The sequence below is a fragment of the Podarcis gaigeae genome, assembly GCF_964106915.1.
Source record: "Podarcis gaigeae genome assembly, chromosome: 5".
Lineage (NCBI taxonomy): Eukaryota > Metazoa > Chordata > Lepidosauria > Squamata > Lacertidae > Podarcis > Podarcis gaigeae.
Genome location: NC_139681.1, coordinates 77,242,044 through 77,265,525, shown reverse-complemented (window position 1 = coordinate 77,265,525; position 23,482 = coordinate 77,242,044). Strand labels below are relative to the sequence as shown.

The window sequence follows — 23,482 nt, the reverse complement described above, 5'->3', positions numbered from 1 at the left end:
TGGGACGAAAAATACGGTATATTGTAGTTCAGTACTGAATTGGCAGAAATATGTCCCACACTATATAAATCTTTGCCTTTTACTTCTTTTCACATCAATATAGAACTAGTATTTTTAAAATCCTAAATTTATTGAGGGTAGCCGTTAAATTTCATGCCCAATATTGATTTTTACGTTTATTAGGTAGCCTGGCAAGTACATGACCTTATCTTCAGGTGGAAATTCCTAATACCATTTAAAAGCCTCAATCATAACTAATTTTTCGGCCCATAGGACGCTCCGTCCCATAGGACGCACCTAGTTTTTTGGGGGGGAAATAAAGGAATTCCCCCCCCCCAAACCAGGTCGGGGAAACCGAAACAGGTTGAGGAACAGCGAGATGGCGGCGCTGCGCCTCCCTGCTGTCCCCCGAGCTTGTGGGGCTAGCCGATGTTGGCCCAGTGCGTGGGGCGCTCTGCTTCAGGGCGCCTCTCGCGCCAGGCGGCAGGCTGCTATCCGCAGTGTGGGGAGCCCTGCGGGGAACTCCTGCAGGGCTCCCCACGCTGTGGATGTGTGCCCGGCGCCAGGGGCGCTCTGCTTCAGGGCACCCCTCGCGCCAGGCGGCAGGCTGCTATCCACAGCCTAGACAGCCCTGCAGGAACTTCCGCAGGGCTGCCTAGGCTGCGGATGTCTTCCTGAAACCTGGAGAGCGAGAGGGGCCGTGCGCACCGACCCCTCTCACTCTCCAAGCTTCAGCGAAAGCCTGCATTCGCCCCATAGGGCGCACTCAGATTTCCCCTTCATTTTTGGAGGGGAAAAAGTGTGCCCTATAGGGCGAAAAATACGGTAAATAAATAAGCAGTGAAGCAAAGTACAATCTATCCTGAAAAGATGCAAACAGCTTTTCACGTATGCACCTGTTAAGTTTCAAAGTCAAAAATGCCATTGAATGCTTTGTAATGAATTAGTGTGCTTATGTGGTTTCCAGTAACTGGTATTCAGAAGCATACTACCTTGACATGAGCCAGCAGGGTTAGGAACCATTGGGCGCCTTATTCTCCATGGAGCTGTTGAGTTTTCTTTTACAGTCATCAAGGTTGTTGGCCATTACTGCTTCTTGTGATGCAGATTCCATAGTTTAACAATGTCTAGTAGGGCTGGGAAACACCTGGTTTCCAACACTGTGATATATCACCAGCTAAATGCTGCGATATACTGATATATCAAAATGTCTAAAATAAGGGTGGATTTTGTCTGGCTTCACAGTGTTTCCCACATTGTGATTTTTGCATAGCATGCGCACGCACAGATCATGATTCGCAATATATTGCCGGGTGAAACTGATATCATGATATGGACTTCAAACTGGTTTTGGATGGCATAACGATATATTGCCCAGCCCTAATGTGAAGGAGTACTTTCTTTGTCCGAATCTTCATTGAATGCTCCTGATTTCTAGTATTATGAGACATTTGACAGAGTGCCTTAGACCCCTACTTTGCTCCTGCTGGCATATGGGATGAGGGAGACTAAAAGCAGGTTGTGGGCACTTGAATACAATGGAACAAACCCTCCCCAACCCCAATAGTTACTGCACTTTCCAGATCTCATATTTGAGCCTGCCCACCATCCAATTATTCAGCATCCAGTGTGCACTCTGGGCATAGCGTGTTAGGTAATTTGTGTGTGGAAATGGCCACAGCACATAATAGCCAAATGCTTCCCGTTCGCATTCGAAGCCCCAGCCTGCTCACTAGAATTTTCCTTGCTAGTGGCTCCTGCTTCTTGAAAAAAACCTCAGGCAGTGCTTGTCTTTAGCAGTGAGAGGAGGAAGCTGTGGGTGGTTTCTTCCCTCCAGCAGGATCAGGATAAGAAACGAGACCAGCAGGATGGCAGAGGGAGAAGAAATAGTAACTGAGAAGAAATGGGTGTATTCTACCCTTGTTTACTTTGGGAGTGAGGACAGTGGCAAGTCAGTCAAAGAGAATCTGATGCCCTTAATTCTATCCCTCTCTTATTCTGTTTTCCCCATGTGCATGTTTATTTAAATTATTTAAATTAAATTTTGCCACAAAGGGAGACAGGGGTGTGTGTGTGTTCCTGGTTGTTTGCTTTTCTAACTTCTCCTATAAATGCTTATCAGCACAAGGAGAAATCATTCAGACAGGTTATTCTCTCTCTCTCTCTCTCTCTCTCTCTCTCTTTCTCTCTCTCACACACACACACACTTGCTAAACTACAAAGCAAGAAGCAAGGCTTGGTTTGAATAAGATGTTTTTCCTGAAGCATGTGCATTACCAATTAGGGAGTGGAAAAGTTTACAGGAGCTTTATAAAAGCATTTACCTGAGAGTAAGCCTAGTTGAACTTGGTGAGGTTTACTTATGTGTAGACACGTATATAATCAACTGGTTATGGTCCCATAGAATTAAAATGGCAATGCAATGGAATAAAATACAATATAAGAAATAAAAGAAGCAATGAAAATGCAATCAAAAATCAATGAGAAATCCACAGAAATGTGGTGGACCACCTGAATGAAGATTGTTGACCAGCTTGGGCACTCCCATCATGGTGTATTCTGATTCACTACTTGAACCTAATTATGGACCTTGAGCTTGTTTGGAGCTTCTGTCGGGAGTGCAGCTATCTTGACTGAAGAACGGTACAGTCCTTCTATCTGGGATGATGGGCCTCTTCCACTGAGCATGCAGGTTTGGGAGGGGCGGGTGGCACCAGCCTAGCCAGTCAGATCAGCTGAATCTACCCTGGTGATCAGTGGGGTGGCAGATGTTACAGTCAGATCACCCTCACATCCACTTGAACCTAATTATTAGACTCAGATAAAGACTTGTGACTTGGTTGATACGAGCCCTTAAAATCACACTGAAATCCTGATAGGGACTAGTGTTTAATCATTTTTAACATCCACCAGGGTGCAGTCTGGGAGCTGTACAACAAAATCCCAAACTCTATTTGGGATCCACAGTAACACAAACCCTGAACAAAATTTATGTTGACCAACAGTGCCCCCTGCTGGCTAGATCAGCTACGTAATGGGGACACAAATCATCATGCAGCATAATCGGGAGAATAAATATCCAAGGCTGAACAAATCTTAACCGCTGCAACATTTTCAGCTCTTTGCACAACTGATGCTTACAGATTTGTCTCTGGTGCTTGGGGAGTTGAAACAGGTAGATAAATATTGCTACCGTTAAGCTTTGGCAAAGCAGCAACTAGAACAGCTAAAATTTCAGACAATCAAAATAATTGTATCATGTGTAACGCAGAGCCTACCCATGGAATGTATCCCTTGGGGTGGATTTGGGGCTGTGGGGATGGTGCACACAAGGGGGCGCCATCTCAAAACCCAGTAAGTGAGGTGCTGGGCTCTGATGGGGTCCTGGAGTCCTTCTGCCTGTTTCACATAGCCTAGTGAATGCTTTCTCAGCTTTTGGAAGGAGGTAGGTGGGATGCGGGTGACACTGGGTTAAACCACAGAGCCTAGGACTTGCCGATCGGAAGGTCGGCAGTTCGAATCCCTTGACGGGGTGAACTCCCATTGCTCGGTCCCAGCTCCTGCCAACCTAGCAGTTCGAAAGCACATCAAAGTGCAAATAGATCAATAGTAGATCCAGCGGGAAGGTAAACGGCGTTTCCGTGCGCTGCTCTGGTTCGGCAGAAGCGGCTTAGTCATGCTGGCCACATGACCCGGAAGCTGTACGCCGGCTCCCTTGGCCGATAAAGCGAGATAAATGCCGCAACCCCAGAGTCGGCCACGACTGGACCTAATGGTCAGGGGTCCCTTTACCTTTACCTTTAGGAGAGCTTCACAACTCCACCAGAGCCCTTGCCCCTCCTTCCCAAAGCCAGGAGCCTCTTTACCTGCCTTGGGGAAGGCTGGGAGAGGAGCGCCAAATTTTGGCCTGGCACAGGGTGCCGTAGTACCCATGTCCGTCACTGTTCCCTTTGGAGTGGGGTGTGTGTGTGTAGCATTTGAGCTTAAATAAGACCTGAATCTCTCTCCCTAGGGAACTCTATACACTTAATGCACTGCACTGACAATTCACTGGAGCGGGCAGAGATGAAACACTTGTCACTTCAGTCACATCATGTGCCTCAAAAACAGGTGCAGTGCAGTGTTCAGTTGATCAGTTGGTTAATTGACTTAAAACTCATTTTGTTTATTTATTTATTTCAATTGGTGTACTGCCCTTCCTCCAAAGATCACAACATAAAAACACAAAATACAGAATAAAACAAAAACAAGCCAAAACAAAATAAAAAAAATTCCTTCCAGTAGCACCTTAGAGACCAACTAAGTTTGTTATTGGTATGAGCTATCATGTGCATGTGCACGTCAAAGTGCAAGTAGATAAATAGGTACCACTCTGGCGGGAAGGTAAACGGCGTTTCCGTGCGCTACTCTGGTTTGCCAGAAGTGGCTTAGTCATGCTGGCCACATGACCCGGAAACTGTACGTCAGCTCCCTCAGCCAATAAAGCGAGATGAGCGCCACAACCCCGGAGTCGGTCACAACTGGACCTAATGGTCAGGGGTCCCTTTACCCTTTACCTTTAAGGTGATACAGGAAGGAATTTTTTTTATTTTGTTTCAACATTGGCAGACCAATATGCCTACCTACCTATAACAAAAACAAGCCAATAACTGCTCCCTCAAAGACATTTAAAAGGCCCTGGAATGTTGATTGGTCAAAGGTCTGATTATAGAGAATTGTTTTTATTTATTTATTAAGTAATCGAGAAAGTGCCCTCATTCTCTCTCTCTAATATTTATACTGGTCTGCTGGCAAACCGTCATGACAGTCTGAGCCACTAGGAGGTGCAAAAGGCACACAGACTGAGCCAGAAACATAGCCCAGAGCCTGAATGAGTCATCTCAGAAGTGGGAGCACCACCGTGACTTGCAGGAGAAAAACTCTCCTCCCTTTTTTTCCCTTTCACCCTGACACCAAGGGAGTCTTTTTCTGTCAGGGGAGGGAGGAGATATTGTTACCCTTTTGGAAGCTGAGGAAGTTGGAACATGTGGTCTTGAGAGGGAAATTGAGGCAGGGAGAGGGGAGATGTCACAGATAGGTAAATTCTAGGAGAGGGAATTTGAGACTGGGAGACGGGAGGCTGGGAACCAACCCCTCCAGTTAAGTAGATATTTGCAGGCGCTCGTTCTGTGAGTACAGAATGTGACCCAATGGGTTGCTTTAGAGCCTGCATTTCACCAGGTTTCTCTCAACCAGCAGCTCTGGCCAAGTAACTGAAGATCTTGGCACTGAGAGAGGAGGAGGAGGAGGGGGACTGATTACACAAGAGGGAGCATTCAAGAATCATCTTAACCCAACGAACCTGCGCATTACTAGATCCTGTTGCAGCTATATTTAAATTAAGAGTGTGGGGAAGTACAGAGGAAGTGCAAATACTGTTTCTCAGAAAATTGATGCAAGAACCCGCAGGCGTGGAAGGCAGCGTCGGATGAAGATCATTCGAGGTTTTTTTTTTGAATGGCATGGAAGTAAAGAACATTTGCTACTTTTTCCTAATGAGGCGGATCCAGTTGAAACTCGTGAGGAGACATACCAGCTTTCTCCTTTTCACTTGTGTTCTGAACAGAGAGAACAGGGGAAAAGAATGGAGGAGGCCTGCCTGTCTTACACGTTAAAAGGTTGTTCTAGGCCTAAGGCAAGCATTTGGTTAATCCCATCAAGTAATACCCCACAAAGTTGTTCTGTTAGCATAATAAATTTAGGCTGGGTCCCCATAGCCCCTAAATCTGTTCAGGGGTTTCCCCCAACTCTCCAGAGCAAATTTGGAGAGGACATGGGAGGCGATGACAGTACCACTGTGCAACTGCAAATCCTTGCATTAAAGCACTTACTTTGTTGGGTACTGCCCTTGTACTTTGCACTTCCTTGAAAGAACTTGGGGCACTACCCTATCTCATTTTTAACATGCAGCTCCTCTATCATTAGGAAGATAGTGGCTTTTTCAAACCCAGCCAGTAAGATCCATGACGTAGTGGGGATTTGACTTTGCAACACTCTCATCCTAGCCCAACAGTTTTATCCTGCTCAGTATTCAAGGCGAAGGTAATAGATGCCATAATGACGTGTTAAAAAAAACTGCTTGTTTTAAACCCTTCTGGCCAGCAGGTGGCGATACAGCACAAGGCAGCGTTCCCAAGTTAATCATTCTCAGAAAGGAAAAGTTTCACAAGAACCCATTACCCGGTATGCTGCAAGGCTCCAGAATTAGATTTGTGCATTTCGTACCATTAAAAAAAAAAAGTGGTCTATAGGAAACGGCAACAACATCTATATGACTCAGATCTCTAAGTTCTGGAAATCGCTGCTGTACTTAACAACTGGGGTGTTGCGGGGCTATTAATGACTATATGGAAATGCTGTGTCCAAAGGCATTTATGCCACTAAATCACAGTTGCTGGGAAGCAGGAGGGGGAAAGGACTATTGACTCTGTGCCCTGTTTGTAGGCGTCCCAGAAGCATCTGGTGGGTCACTGAAAAACAGGATGAACTAAATTGGGAAAGGGGAGCTGTGTTCTAGATTTTGTCAAGACTCCGAACATCTCTGATCACTGGTTTCCCCATCCCTGGACTATGTGGGCCTAAACACTATTCCAGCAGCATTCTCCACTCCCTGGGGCAATCTTGTATCAGATCATGGCATCTGTTGATTTATCAGTTTTATTATGCTAGGGCTTCATCTGTTGACATTGGTGGAAAAACGGGTTTCATTGTTGACAATTGCAAACGTTCATCAGTATGTTTAATAAACTATTCTTCTATTTTCGCATTGATTTTTTTACAAGGCTGCTGAACTTTTCCACTGTTTTGGTGAGCTGAGTGAATTAGATGTATTATAGCAACAGCGGGTGTGGGGAAAACTCAAGTTCAAATTCCTGCTTGACCCTGAAAAAACAAGTCACTCTCCACCCACCTTACTCCTTAAAGGTAAAGGGACCCCTGACTGTTAGGTCCAGTAGTGGACGACTCTGGGGTAGCGGCATTCATCTCGCTTTATTGGCCGAGGGAGCCGACGTTTGTCCGCAGACAGCTTCCAGGTCATGTGGCCAGCATGACTAAGCCGCTTTCTGATGAAACCAGAGCAGCGCACGGAAACACTGTTTACCTTCCCACCGGAGTGGTACCTATTTATCTACTTGCACTGGCATGCTTTTGAACTGCTAGGCGGGCAGGAGCTGGAACCGAGCAACGGGAGCTCACCCCGTTGTGGGGATTCGAACCGCCAACCTTCTAATCGGCAAGCCCTAGGCTCAGTGGTTTAGACCACAGCGCCACCCGCGTACCTACCTTACTCCATATAGGAGACTAAATTGATGCTCTGAGCTCAAGGTGGGGCAACATATATGTGATGTGTAAGCAGTGAGATTCGTTCAGATTCTAACACAATACTGAAGGGGCCTTTTAAAGGCCTACATGGTACATTAACTTGAGAAGCAAGTTTAATTTATCCTTCGCCCATGTCTGAAAAGTTTCTGCAGTGGGGATGCCATTGATTCAAAGCACTTTTGCCTTTATTAAATGCTTGGCCATTCAATTCCAGTGGAGGATCCTAGGCTCCCCCACCTGTGAGCTTTCGAAGAATCATCAAAATTTGAATTGGGGCAAAAATTCAGGAAGAGGCAGGGAAATAGTAGTGAAGCAGAACCCCCTAATATGTTTCTTCATGCATTTGCCTGGCATGGGGCCTATCTGCCTAATCCTAGTTCTCTCTCTCTCTCTCTCTCTCTCTCTCTCTCTCTCTCCCCTCCCTCCTCCCTTTTGGTTTGGTTTGGCTCCTTTCTTGCATGTGCAGGCACCTATGTGGTATTGCTGAATAGTGCTAAAAAAAGACCCAACTGGCAGGCAGACCCAATAAGCAGGGAGCAGCTGGCATGGCTCCTCTGCAAGCATTCATAGCGTTGAAAACCCTCCTCCACCCCCCTGTTCAAAAGGTTTTGTTTTCTTTGTTAGCGGCTATCATGTGATGCAAACACAGACTGCAGCAGTTGATTGACTAAGCTGGTGCTGTCACACAGAAAACAAAGAGGAGGCTTTGCAGGATAGGATAGGGAGCTGCTGGCTGATATAGCCTGTAAAGACTAGCAACAGCACATATAAACAAACAATGGTGTGTTTGGCCCCCGTCCCCTAACTCCACTCTCACCGACAGACCCAAGCAAAGAAACTTTGCAAACATTCCCGGCCTGCAATGTAAATCTTCAAATTTTTTATTTCTCTTATTCCTGTCTCCCACCTCCACTTTCGCTGGGTTGACGACAAGGACTCAGAAGCAATTTCGGCCTGATCTTAAGGAGTTGCAGTAGCATGGAAGAAACAAACCCTTCAAACATTATTTTTTTTAAATGAGAACAGGAAAAGAGCAAGGGGGAAGGGAGGGGGGGGGGGACACAGGCAATTCCTACAAAGTCCCGGCAACTCAGTGACAACTTCATTGTTTGTATTTCCACCAGCCGTTCAGCCACAAAATGGACCCCTGCAGCATCTCACACACACAAAATAAAGAGGCTCTGCAGCTTTCAAAAACGCTAACAGAACGTGGACCATGCAGGCCTCTAGAAAGGAAGGCATTCCAGAATGAGTGCCAAAACAGAAAATGTGCTTCTCTTTGTTGCCACCAGCTGGATCTCAGATGGTTGCAGCACTCTTGGACCACAGACCCATCCGATGATCCAAGAGCACAGGGGAGGGTTTTAAGATACAATTCCAGATTCAGAAGCCCCAGTGTCTGTAGTCTGAGCCGCTGATGTCACCAGCTGCCTAAGTTCTTCAAACTTATTGGAAACACCTATCTTCTATCTGCTGCGGGATGAAAAAGCAGCAGCTGGCCTGAGAACAAGTGGGACTCAAATGCACAACATCTGGAGGGATTAAGTTGGCCATCATAATCGGTTGGCCGTGAAATGTGAATGTTCCACAATCCAAACCCAGCTTGAACTCCTCGTTGTGATGGACCAAGCCCTATTCTTCAGTCACTTGCTATAATAAATGGCTTTACGAGCTGCCGAAGAAATAGAGCGAAACAATGGAAAGACTACGTTTGGGGGAAGAATGTAGCTCAGTTGTAGAGTACCTGCAATGTTTTCAAAAGATTCCAGGTTCAACCCTAGGAATCTTCAGGCTGGGAATATCCCATACGAAGCCCCTGAAGAGATGCTGCAGTGTCAACAAAACTGGCCAAGACTGACCAATTCTGATTTGGTATAAGGCAACTTCCTAGATTCCTAAACACCATGGAAATTCCAGGGAATAAATGTTTGTGGCAACCTGAAGAACTTGAGGAGGAAGTGCACAGTACAGACCAATGATTAAATAATCATAACCTGTATTTTCAATTTTTATGATCAATTTGCCTAAACATCTTTGGAGTCTCACTAAATCAGTCAGATGTTGCCCACTTTGAGTTGTAGCCAAGGATACTTCTACTCAGAGTAGACCCATTGAAATGAATGGATCTAAATTAGTCGTGCTCCGAGTAGAACCTAGCTGGATGCAACCCTTGGGTTTTGGCAGGAGAAAACTGGCAGTTCCAGCTAATTGTCATATTGCAGCATGACAAGCTAAACTATTTGCCAGATCTGTCAAAGAGTTTCACCCAACTGTGAAAACAAAATGACGGGAGTATTTTAAATGTTATCATCTGCCATTTCATGCCATCATGCTTGTTTTCAGTATGTTCCTTTTCCTGGGTGATCTCAGCAATGCCTTTGACCTACAGAAGCTGTTCTGCTTTCCTCATTTCCTTTCTGAATCTTCCATTATACAAATGGGCTAAAATGATTATCCCTAAAATGGGTTATGTCCACACACACACATTCTTCCTGCTATTAAAATCTGCTATGCAACATACAAGACACGTTAGCAATTCTAATGTGCAGGAAGTTTTCTGTGAAACTTGGGATGTCATATTTAATCTAAAATGAACTTTGAGGATCTGTTTTTTTTTTAAATCCACTAAATAATAATGAATTAAACACTATAAAGATGAGTTACCATTCAAAAGTTCCACCAAGAAGAAATACTACAATGTATTGCTGTTTGATTTTCCAGGATTTCAGTTCTTTTTTGTTCAATGTGCTCTTAGCAATAGGCAGGAGAGGAGAGGAGCCTTGCCAATAACTCCTATTCCTCAACATGGCTTAACCTTCCCATATACTTACCCCTAAAGTCATTCCCCTCCACAGTATTCTCATCCAGGGATAGATACACCAATTCTTCATACACTAAGCTGTCCAGCAGGTTTAACCCTATCAAACACTCCAGATCGCCATAATTATTCATAGAGGTTAAGGTTGTCAATCGCTACTATGATGGCTTTGATATGTCAGCTGGCAATACACAGCACACAGACCGAATATAGTTAAGCCATTGAAGCATCCTGTAATTTGTCCCTGAATTCACAAGAATTGTAATTTCTCTCTCTCTCTCTCTCACACACACAAAATCCTTTGGCAAGCCAGACTTGGCCGTGTGTCTTGTTGCCTATCCAGAACTAAATAACTCACACATAAAATTATAAAGTTGTTTCACTGTGGTCATTTGATGCTGTCCAGAATGGCAGAAGCCATTATAGTTCAGATCCTAAGGCTCTATATTTACCACTCTATATACTACCACAGCTATGGGCCCTTGTTAGGGGAATAGACCACTGAAGGATTAAGCAAAGTCATAGCGATATATTTTCTAGGCCGTGGGCTTAGTTGGCTTGTTAAAACATTATAATCGCCACTGTTGCTTACAGGAATGAAGTGTGGGCTTTTCAAGAGACTTCCTCTTTCACCAATACATTTTAAGTATATCTGTTTACTGAAATGGTGCCCGAAATAACGTTTAAGAGGGGGAAAATAGTACATTCTCCAGGGCTTGGTCACATAGATCACTGGGTGGCAACACAGTGCAACATCATCACTTTGTGTTGTGGTCAACTGGGAATAACGCTTGCCAGTTCTGCAAGGCCAATTTAAGTAATACACTGCAAGAGACACATAATTGTCATATTCTTTTCCCTATGAAATGCACCAGACTACAGGGAGTTTATTGGTGCTATTTTATGAGACGTCTGTGTCCTACTAAAGCCAGAGTGTGCTTGGGTGGTCTTTGGTATTATAAACAAGGGCAATGTTGTACCACAGAAGTGCATTGGGACGTTTGCTGGTGATGATCCACATCCAAACACTTTTAACGGGAGCATTTGCAACAGCATGGTGGTGTAAAATGCATAACAAAGATTCCATTTTATACCCCCAAGAGCTAGTAAAGTGAAAGACGACGTTAAGTTGCAAAGCAGTCTTGGTTTACTTTGCAGAACGAAACCTTGTTCTTGCATGAAAACTAAAAAGACTGTGAAGTTGGGTGGAATCCAGCGAGTATCATTCCACTGACAGAAGGCATCTGCAATGGGACAGGGAGGCAACTTTTGAAAATTCCTTCTGCCCCCTGAAGCTGCCCACCCCCCAAATAAAAATCTGCTCTGGGGAGAGGTTGCCAAAAATTGCCTCCCCTTCCATTCTGTTGACAGCTGCCTTCTGTCAGTGGAGACACTCATTGGATTCCACCCATTCTACACTAATTACCTTAAAAGCCTATGTGGCCATATAAGTGACTCTCTTCTATATCCCTTAAAATAAAAATTTAGCTTATGACTAGATTCACACTAAATTTCAAACCACCCGCTCTATAATGTTTCAGAATTGTGCAGTGGTAATTGGCTTTGGTTTAAGTGACGCTTTGTATGTTCCTAAACTCACTTTGATATCCTGCATTTTAGCAGGGGAAGAATTTAGGACCATATTGGGGAAAAGGTGTGGGTGATGGTTATCCATTGCATACTTTCTCTCTAAAATGAGGTTTCAGCTTGTGTGAACCAGGCATAAAATCATAAACTATGAAGGATAAAGTTGAAACACTAATTCCAGTTACTTTGCTGAGAAAAAGTTGGTCCTCAGCCAAAAGGGCTAAGAAAACAGGCAGCACAATCCTATGTGTGTTCATTCAGAAATAAATCCACTACATTCAAGGGATTTACTCCCATGTAAGCCTGTCTAGGATCGCAGCCTTGGTGTTCTTAATTTGCTCTTTTCAAGCTAACTCTAATCACTGACCTAAACCCTCATCACATTCTGAACACATGCAGAGGCAAATCTTTCAACAAAACTGCAGTTTAATTTCAGAAAGTGTTAAAATATACTGTACATCAACTTCTGACATACTACGTTAGTATACACAAATGGTCTCTTGAAACTGTATTTATGAAATGTACATTTTAATTTAAATACTCAGTATACACTGCACTTAATCTGCATGTTGCATTTATTAAATACATTAAAATCTGCAATGTAACAAAACGTTTTCTGCATACGAAATTCAAAACACCATTTTAAATGAACAAAAGATGGCTCACTTCATTTTTTAAACTAGTGCGTAACACACCAGCTCAGCTCCACCAACACTAGCTGTTCTTTCTTTTTTTTATTTGACATTGTTCACAGACTATTACATATCACAATAAGAGTGCTGGATAAAACATGAGGTACGAAAGTGGTTCAAAGATTATAGGTCATGCAGATCATGCTAGACAGCAAAGAAAAATGTGAATGAGAACACTAAATAAAAATACATAAAGAATGTGCATTATAAAATAAAAACTCAATTACACAGCTTTGCTTCTTTGGTTACAAAGTAGGTTGAACAATTTCACAGCTTTTTATTCCCACCCAAAAAATAATAATAATCATACGAAATGTCAAAAAGCAGAGGAATCATGGCAATTTCTCTATTAGAAAGTAGAAACAGAAATGAGCAAAGTTTTCTTCATCAAAATAGCCCATCAATTATCTCACAATGACTGGCGACTACCTGTACAGACGCACTATGGTCTTCATACTTACAATATACAAAAATTTACATTCAAGCTGGGTCTTAACTACTGAAAATAAATACCAAAAGGTAAATTGCCATTAGTGTTAGAAATATGCCAGGATTCTTTTGTTCAATTATTGCCTAAACATTTTATCTATTAAACTCAATCCTGCCTATATCAATTTTTACTGATACTTACATTTATTTTTTTTAAAAAATTAAAAGTTCTGTGACATTGTTCATGTACATTATGAATAGCAGCCCTGTAATAAATAAAAACACAAATAAATGAAACTAATGTAGGCAAATGTTACTTATAATTGAAAGAACAGTGGCTCTAAAGATGAGTTTGTTGCTATGTGAAAAAGCAAGGCTCAAAGTAATCCATGAGTAATGGAAACCTTGAAGAGCCTCACCAAAGCTCTTAAAGACCCCACTCATGTGCACCAAATAAATGCAGACTTTTGCATTATAACTCCTTCTATCATTTCCCTTTTGCACCGATGGCATAATTGAACACCAACTGTGCTGCATGACATCTCAGTGAGGGAAAGCTCTTGTAGAATGATTGTCTAATACTGAAAAGGCCAAAACACACAACTGAAGCATGGCTACTCGCTTTCATATAAAGTGGAAAGAACACCAGTGGCACACAAGGACAGATTGCTTTCAGTTTCTTAATGAGGCAAGAAAGCTTTATGCTGAGGAGACATTCGGCTGCTGCGGAGGTTGTGTTGGCTGTACTATCACTGTCTGCTGTTGAGAAGTGCTACTGGGGTTGGCCTGTTGGGTTGAGAGCTGGGATAACTGATCGTTGTTTGAGAGAGATTTTAACAGTGCATTTTCCCGTTCAAGTAAAGAGTTTCTTTCGACTAATTCTTTTATTTGTTCCTTCAGTACTTCCACTTCTTCTCTGACTGCGTACATCAAATGGCTTTTCACCAGATCCTGCAAACGGCAAATTAATCGTTAGATTTAATTTCTATAAACAGACTTTTACTTTGCACCAAATTCTTGGGCGTAACTTCATTAACAGTTAAATTTGGATGCTAGCACCACAAGTTAAATAGAAATATCTAGAAATCAAAATACACAGGATTAACTCCCCAGCATTGAATTCACTTGCTGTATTATGGCCAACCTCCAAAGCACTCAAAAAACACCAATGCTACATGTCTATATGTTGCTTTCAGGAAGGTAACCTAAATACAGGGATTTCTTACTCTCAAAAAGCTTCATAATATTTTTGTTGACAGAAATAGATAATAAGCAATTCTCTAGTTCAGAGAGCTCTCCAAAATGGTGGCTGAAAACCCATAAACATTAAAAAGGTAAAGGTACCCCTGACCATTAGGTCTAGTCACAGATGACTCGGGGGTTGAGCGCTCATCTCGCTCTATAGGCATTTATATGCAGACAGCTTCCGGGTCATGTGGGCAGCATGACTAAGCCGCTTCTGGCCAACCAGAGCAGCACATGGAAACGCTGTTTACCTTCCCGCCAGAGTGGTACCTATTTATCTACTTGCACTTTGACGTGCTTTCGAACTGGAGCTGGGACTGAGCAAAGGGAGCTCATCCCGTCGCAGGGATTCGAACAGCTGACCTTCTGATCAGCAAGCCCTAGGCTCTACATTAATATCTCACACCTCAAGGAGCTCAGATAATTATTTTTAAGCTTCAACACCCCTATGAAGTAAATCATAGTTACTATCGCCCATCAAGCCAGCATCCTGGCAAAACAGGGACAGAACTTGTCTGTGACAAGTAAACTGTTGTAAACTAGATGAAAATGGTCTCTTTTCTCATGGACAAATGTAAGAAAACAAACGCTGTGACCAAAGCTTCCTATTTTGGCTAATTTTTAAGAAATTCTGCTCTTTTAAATCTGAGGATCACAACCACAGGCAAGTTATTTTTACAGAACCTATATTGTATGTATGATTAGATTGATTTTGTGTGCTTCTGAAGTAACCCCCAATTTTGCCATATTGCTTAGCTTTGAATTCTGTACATTCTTTATGATTACGTACAAACAAAATCTTTGTCTACTCTTGTTTGCAGCAGTGACACTGAGGCAAACAGAGCTGGTACTCTGGAAACTAATCCACTTGCACCACAGGGATCCCCACCAGCTCTCCATCACATGACCATAAATACTGATTAAAAATATGGGGCTTGCTAGCCTTGCCCAACTTGAACTGACGCGTTTTGAGTGGCAACACTTTTCTTTTCAGAAAACCCATGGAAAGACTGGAGGATCACATTCCCCTGGATGAAGCTGACCATTCAGTTCTATCTTCAGAGAGCCTGTTCCTGCCTTTAGAGATTAAGTAGGTGGCAACTGATCACAGGGCATTTTTCACTGGCAGGGCTGAGTCTTTGCAACACTCTCCTGAGAGCAGACCACTTAGCATCTATTTTTCTGCCTTTCACATATTAAGAGGAAGGCACTCCATTTCCTGGGCTTTTTGCAGCAGCTGCTTTTTTACTTTTTCATTATGACTAAGCTAGTAAAAACAAACCAGTTTTACCATTCCTATAGTGATCTGATGTACATTTATGAGGGAAGGCAGGTTATAAAATGTTTTCAATAAAGAATTTCAAGCAACTTGGAAATGAAGCTGTTTCCGGAGCCCAAAAGTATCTTTGCATAACTGGTGGGAGCCAACACAACAGGAAACAGCACATTAGTTTGGAACATTAAAGTAGACTACTAACTTTAGCGTTTCATGGAATAGAATAATGCATTCGGACCAATATTCGCTTAGACTCAGGGCAGAAAGAAACACTGTTTTCTGTCCATGGTTTGCCCTACTATTTTTTTCAGTAGAATTTGTTCTCCCTTCATTTTTTTCCTCCAAAACTGGATGGCTGGAAAGCATGCAGATGTAACAGCTCTTCCTCTAGCTCCCAACCCTTTTGTAAACTAAAATCCTTACACGTGCTATTTTTTAAAATGTCTGGATGCAGTACTGAACAGGCCCGCAGAAGGGAAGAGTGGCAGCCAAGTACACTTGCCCTGGGCCTCAGAGGGCTAATCCAGTCGGGGAGCCCAGCTAGGAGCCAGCTGCCTTTTTGTCTGAGCATAAAACTTTATTCTAACAAGACTCCCGGGCCTGAGACAAGGTCTACACAGGCCTGGTACTGAAGCAATGGCCAACAGATCAAAGATTTTGGATAGCAAAGCAATGCTTTTGATCATACCAAACAATGACGTGCTAAAGTAACGGCAGTCCTACTAGAGAATTAGCATTGTCTTGGTGTAAGCTAAAACTTTTGGACCTGGGTATGATGTGCAGTGGTACCTCTGGTTACGTACTTAATTCGTTCTGGAGGTCTGTTCTTAACCTGAAACTGTTCTTAACCTGAAGGCCCACTTTAGCTAACGGGGCCTCCTGCTGCTGCCACCGCCGTGCGATTTCTGTTCTCATCCTGAAGCAAAGTTCTTAACCCAAGGTATTATTTCTGGGTTAGCGGAGTCTGTAACCTGAAGCGTATGTAACCCGAGGTACCACTGTACATTAACTTCACTGTAGTAATATATCAGTTTACACATGGATTCTCCCACCCACCTCCCGAAAGTGCATGAACACATTTGGAATAGCACTACATGAACTTCCAGATGACTTTACAATTGGTGCTTCTTTGCTCATAATTGCATAAATGGCATGGCACAAGGGCACAGTGCCGGCAAGCAGCAGGTTGAAGCCTAACATGTTCATGCTATACATGATACTGTATTATCATGTAAACTGCTGTTTTCCACCTATATGGAGTCCTCAACAGACAAACAATTGTTTGTGTCTGCTTTATGATTTTCTACCTTTAACATCTCTTCCTGATGTGGCCTTACAATCCATCAATGTAGGTTATGCAAAAATGACGACAGCAGGCTACAAACCCAGCGCTCTTTAAGAATTAAACAGTTCAGTTCTCTACTTACCATCGCCTGTTCTATTTTGTTGTCAATGGCTACAACACTCGCACCAGATGCACTGTTTAAAAGAAAAGACAAAACACATGTACATGAACTCCAGTGACCTCTGGAATATTGTTCAGCAAAACTGATTGAAAGGCAAATTGCTCCTTGTGTATTTTATTATGGTTTCCCACAACAAAATTGCAGCATTTATATATAATGCTTTTCAGTGCTCAAACTGCTTCTTATGTATCTCAGCAATAATTACAAACCTTTAAGGATGGTCAGTCGGATCTCCATATACTCAGGAAGAAGATGGAAAAGAATTATATCCTCAGATCATAAAGATTCAATTCCAGAGAAAGTTAGACATATTTAAGTCCCATCAAAATCAATGGGTGTTAAGCATTTAAGTGCTTTCAATGGGACTTAGACATGGCTAGTTCTTGCCAGAATGGGCCCAAGGTGTATCTACGCAAACTGTGGCCCTTGTTTAAGCAGTGAACAGGCCTCTCAAGAGAGTACAATGAGATAGTGATGTCATTGTCCTATTGGTTGTCATGGTTTGGTACCCTGAGCACCCTTTTTGTGTAACTTAATAGTTCACAATTATAACCAAGTCAACCGCTTTGGTGCTTTTGTGTATGTTAAAGTGGCATTTGGATGCAAGTTTGTTTTGTTTACTGTGACAGCCAGTATGTACAGTATATACCTAGATATTATCCAATATGACGGAAAGCCAACATTTATGTCTCAATTCAAATGATACTATAAGCAGGATGTACTGTAATTTGGACACCTCCAACATGTGCTACACAGAAAAATGAGACCAATTTTGTTGGGCTTTTTTTTTTAAGAAAAACCTGGATGTTTGTATTTCAACTTTTTTCAGTATAACACCAAATGGGGCACAACTGTTGACCTGGAGCATGTGATAAAACTTAAAAACATATAGTTCCCAAGAGATCAGAGATCATCTTGAATAGACGACTCTTGAATCCATTTCAAGATGCTCAGTGTGTTGGCCCGATGAGGAGCTTTCTTCAAAAGCCCAATGTGGCCTAGTTTTGTAAGCAGGAGATGTCATACCATCAACAGCACAACATGAATTTGAGACCCTGTGCTCACATTTATTTATTTATTTTAAGTTTAAAAATAAATAAATAATTCTATGCCACTGTTCTGGACAAAGACCAAACAAAATGGCTTATAACATTGTGACTAAGTCTACAAGCGTTAAATTAGAGGCACATCACCCTGGCCCTTATTGATCAAAACAAATGAAAGCACATTTCTGTAATTAGAAGAGAATTTGCAACTTACTATTTTAAATTAGTATTTATTCTTTCTAAATGCTACATAAATAAAGTAGGCTACATGTATGCATTAGGCAAGTGGAAGAACTGCTAGGTATCACAGATTTCCCCTGACCTCTGCAGTCCCCCGCCCAGCTGCTCCTAGGGGCAGGAGGGTCCTCCTGAGCATTATGGGATGTGGTGCAGAGGGCTGCCATGAAAGATCAGTGAAAATTGGATGGGGAGATCAGTGAAACTGGGTGCCTTTCCTTGCAAGAGGAGAAGTGTTTCTACTTGCCAACTAAGAAATTCTTATCTTAAGCGTTTAGTAAAGAGATTTGCAATTCAATAACTGCCAATTTTAAATTTTAAAGCTCAGGTTTACCATGGAGAGAAATTCATTTTGCCATATTTTAAAATGTGGCATTTTGTATTCAGCAGCAGACAACTCAAACAAGTTTTATCTACTTGTCATTTCTGACACCCACCCTACTTTTCCCTGCTGAAAAAGTTTACATGTGATTACTCCTTTTTCATAATCCAGCATTCAAGCAGAAGACAAATTTAAATGGTCATAATTGGATTATATATTATTACAAACCCTGTCCCAACATTGAGAACTTGTTTCTCTTTTCAAATGATGCCACTGCAGCTCCAGAGGTCAACCTCAAATGTGCAGTATTGCTTAGTTCAGAACATATTTAATATGTTATGTAGAAATACTCATTTCGTGTATTGCAAGAAGAGCAAGTTGACTACATTTAAGTAATGACTACTTAATATATTGATTTGTATTGTACCACACAACTTCTAACGCCAGTTTCTTGAGCATTTTATTAATGTACACTTAATGTATTTCAAATAAAAGCGGGGGAGCAACAAGACAAGACAGGTTGCTACTCTCAAAGTATTACTAAACAACCTTCATAAAATGTTTAAAATGAAGTAATTAAACAGGGATAACTAGAGTCCAACTCTGAGAAAAGAAGCAAGGACTCTAAGTTTTAAAGGCTTATATGTGTTCTATGGCCTAATCTGAAAAATGCACTTCTACATGGAGACACACCTGCTATTCATGCAGGGCTGTTTCACCCCTTATGCTAGAATACTGTTTGAGAAAAGTTTGACTATGCTCAAAGCCTCTACCCTTTGGACTAGCCCTTACAAGAAGCAGCATAAGAGCTATTCTAAACCTATCTGTCTTCCAGTCACAGCACTCCAATCAAGCTCTATCATTTGAAAATAGTTCCCCCCCCCCAGTTTGGCCATTCTTAAAGATTAAGGTAAAGGTAAAGGGACCCCTGACCATTAGGTCCAGTCGTGGCCGACTCTGGGGTTGCGGCATTCATCTCGCTTTATCGGCCGAGGGAGCCGGTGTACAGCTTCAGGTCATGTGGCCAGCATGACTAAGTCACTTCTGGCGAACCAGAGCAGCGCACGGAAACGCAGTTTACCTTCCCGCTGGATCTACTATTGATCTACTTGCACTTTGACGTGCTTTCGAACTGCTAGGTTGGCAGGAGCAGGGACCGAGCAATGGGAGCTCACCCCGTCAAGGGATTCAAACTGCCGACCTTCCGATCGGCAAGTCCTAGGCTCTGTGGTTTAACCCACAGCACCACCCGCGTCCCACTTAAAGATTAAGCTAAGCCTATTAAAAGTGGTTGTTCCAACTAGAAGTGCCAGCATTAGCTAGCAGTAAATGGTTTTCAGTGAATGTAGGAACTGATACCAGCCATTTTTACTACTTGAGAGCTTAACTAGATAGCAAACCAAAGAAATGCACATTTCCAATAAGAGTGCCATCTCAAAAGGCTGCTCTTAACATTCCCAACTATTTCAAAAGTAGTCTGCCTTCTGCCCTGGGACAGAACTGCGTACAAGACACGCAAGTCTGAAACACAAATAACTAGTTGTGTGGTTCTTTGATCCTGGCCAACCTTTCAAGGTGAAACACCATTACAATATATGAATAGCTGGTTTCCTTGTTCCAACTTTCCTCAAAAGTGAAAAATAAGTGTACAGCAGAAATTAATTTCACCTTTCCTATGTAATGTTTTCCGGAAACATTTAAATGTTTATTCTAATAAATGAGAGAAACACTGAAATTAGTCTTCCTTGGATATTCAAAAAGAGCCAATTTAAAAGATCACCTGTATGATTTTGGAATTAGTGTGCAATGTTTACTCATGTTGAAAGACAAAACAAAAATCAATTTTGTATTGTCATGGAGCAGTGTTCACAGATATGCAAAGCGCATATAGGAAACAAATGACCCATTTCAATGGATGGAATAGTTTTACTTAAAAGTCCTATGTTTTCATCATAAAAGATGTGATTCTTGAAGAACCAATAACTATGTCCTTCCCTTTGAGTTGGTAGAATTATTCTGAACATGTCTAAAATAAACCTTTCAGTAATATAAACACTCAAATATTGTTGAGCATAGTGTTTAAATATCCATGTTTAAATATGGACTTCTATATTTAGGAGGCTGATTTAGGGGGCTAATTTGAATTTGGAAGCAAAACTAAGTTTTACCTCCTTCAAAAGCAGACAAGGAAGGAAATTGGCTTTTATGTTTGAGAGGTTTCATACCCTATTAAAAAAGGAGCCTTTTAATATTTTGCATGTTGACATTTTCAAATAGTCTTCACACACCTTGCGTATCAAGAGAACATTCCTCAGATCTTCTATGGCCCTTACATTCTTTTTGTTTGTTTGTTTTTTGTTTTAAAAATAGTTGGCACACTTAATGGGTACTGTAAGAAATAGGAGCTTTAATACTGAAAATGTGTTTTATTTTTCCAGAGTCCCGCACACCCTTGACAAGGGAAACTGTAAGTGTTTACACACTAGTGCTGGAAGCCTCTGAGCCTAAGTGGGCAAACTGGAATGCCTGGTCTTAGAGGACAGTGTTGATACAGCTGGTGCAATGGATAACCAGTGGGACCCTGTTATCACTGGATATGGACCCTATAGGAAGGACAGAAGGGGACTTAGCGGAGGTGGTGTTGCTCTTCATGTTGAAGAGGGCACTGAGCTCAAGAAAAAGAACTCTCAAAAGGGCAGACCCCTCCACATAATTGCTATAGGTGGTGATATCAAGAATAATATAGTTCTGCAGGCATGCTAACAGCTCCCTGATCAAAAAGTTCATGAAGATATTGCAATGAAGAATGAAATCAAGGAAGCACCCAAAAGAGGAATTGTTGTACTAATGGACGACTTCAACTATCCTCAGAAAGACTGACTACAAAAAAAGGCATAAGCATAAAATTTCTATTCTATTATTTTTAAATGAAACTCAAAGAGACTTAAACATATGAACATTATGATCATAGAATCATAGAATTGTAGATTTGAAAGGGTCGTCTAGTCCAGTGTTTCCCAACCTTGGGTCTCCAGCTGTTTTTGGACTACAACTCCCATCATCCCTAGTTGGCAAGACCAGTGGTGAGGGATGATGGGAACTGTAGTCCAAAAACAGCTGGAGACCCAAGGTTGGGAAACACTGGTCTAGTCCAACCCTGTGCAATGCAGGAATCTTAGCTAAAGCATCAATGACAGGTGGCCATCCAACCTTTGCTTAGAAACCTCCAAGGAAGGAGACTCCAGTTTAGAAACAAGTATAAAGCAACCTGAGACCAGAGGTAATAAATTCATAATAAATAATAACAACAACCTAAATAAGCAAGTATTTATATCTAGATATCCCAAATGAATGTGCCTTAGAACAGCTGGTCAAGGAACTGACCAAAAGGATGGTGACCCTTGACTTAGGTGGTGCCCAGAACCTGGTATGAGATATAAGTGTTATTGAATCAGCTGGGAATAAGTGACCATATTGCTATTAAATTAAATACACATGTAAACAGCTAATTGTCCCCAAAATCCAACGTGGTCACATTTCAAAAAAAGAACCCCCCCCCCCAAATAAGCGATTGGTAAAAAGGAAGGCAATGTCAAGAAGATTGAATCTTTCCAAATTGCTTGGGAGGTAATAAGAAAATAACATTAGAAGCTCAACTGGAGCGCATATGGAGATTAGAGCTGGGCGATATATCAATATATCGTCCAACACCGGTTTGAAGTACACATCGTGATAACTGTTTCATAATATTTGAGCTGGCAATATATCACAAATCACAATGTGTGTAAGGGCTAAGTGATATCTGGGTTTCAACATTGCGGTAACTCACCAGCTAAATGTTGCAAATGTTATCAGCAGCTAAACCTCACATCACCAACTAAACATCACATTATCACCAGCAAAACATTGCAATCTACCACAATGACTAAAATAAGGATGGAATTATACATACGCAAACAGGACAACATCCTGGCAACTGCTACTACTTAGGGGTCTAAAATGGATAAATGACAATATTATCAATCACCACACACTCAGTTTCATCAGCAGGCAAGTCAAAATGGCCTGCTAGGAGGCAGAAGCAGCAGTGGCAGAAACAGCTTGCCACGACCACGATACGTGTCGGCAATAGCAGCGACAGCCTGGCGGTGGCGGCACAATCAGTGGTGGCCTGCACATCCTTATGGTGGCAACTGGAGGGGGCAGCAGTAGCAGTGGCACAAACAGTGGTGGTCTGCGAGTGATGACAGGGAGTGGCGGCGGCAGCCTGCGAGGACTCGCAGCGGCAATAGCAGCAGTGGCCTGCAAGACCATGCAATGACGGCAGGTGGAGGCAGTAGTGGTGGCAGCCTGCAAGGCCTTACGGCAGTGACAGAAAGTGGCAGTGGACTGCGAGGCCTCACAGTGGCGATGGGAAGTGGCAGCAGTAACAGCATTGGCCTCAGATGCCTCATAGTGGTGCCAGGATTTGGCAGAAGCAGCAGCGGTGGCCTGTCGCGTCAGTGACAGGAGGTGATGGCAGTAGTGGCAGCCTGTGAGGCCTTGTGACGACACAAGCAATGGGACTTGCGAGGCCTCGCCGTGATGGCAAGAAGTGGCTGTGGCCTGCAAGTCCTCCTTGCGGTAGTGGGAGGTGGTGGTAGAAGCTATGGCAGCCTGCTCCAGCGAGGTCTTGCAGGCCTCTTCTGCTTCTGCCACTGTCTCCTGCCACCACTACAAGGCCTCATAGGCCACCACCACTGCCGCCACCACAAGGCCTCGTAGGCTGTTGCCGCTTCTGCCACAGCTGCCCACTGCCGCGGCAATGCTTCTGCTGCAGGCTGCTGATTATTGTGCCCCTGCTACCAGGCTGCTGCCGCTTCTGCCTACTAGCAGGCCTGTGGGCAGTCTCAGATTATTTGTATTCACTATGACTCATCACCGTACTTTGGATTGTCCAGACTATCACCATTGGGTAGCCAAGCTCAAAATCAAAAGTCCTGATGGGCTGGATTTTGACTTG

The 23,482-nt window shown here is 42.7% G+C and overlaps 1 protein-coding gene across 3 annotated transcripts in view; it reads right to left on the bottom strand.

Annotated features, from left to right (window-relative positions):
• Nucleotides 1-12,175: 12,175 nt before the first annotated feature.
• Nucleotides 12,176-23,482, bottom strand: part of TSC22D2 (TSC22 domain family member 2) — a 37,564-nt gene continuing 26,257 nt past the window's right edge. For 2 of the 3 annotated variants that reach the window (XM_083739424.1, XM_083739425.1), the window contains 2 exons: nt 16,837-16,888; nt 12,176-13,839 (listed from right to left, as the gene is read on the bottom strand). In XM_083739424.1, coding sequence (XP_083595550.1) covers nt 13,588-13,839; nt 16,837-16,888 — 304 coding nt within the window. In that variant the 3' untranslated portion in view covers nt 12,176-13,587. Of the gene's footprint in view, nt 13,840-16,836; nt 16,889-17,084; nt 17,313-23,482 lie in introns of those variants that run through there. The other variant, XR_014564333.1, reaches the window with a different exon arrangement.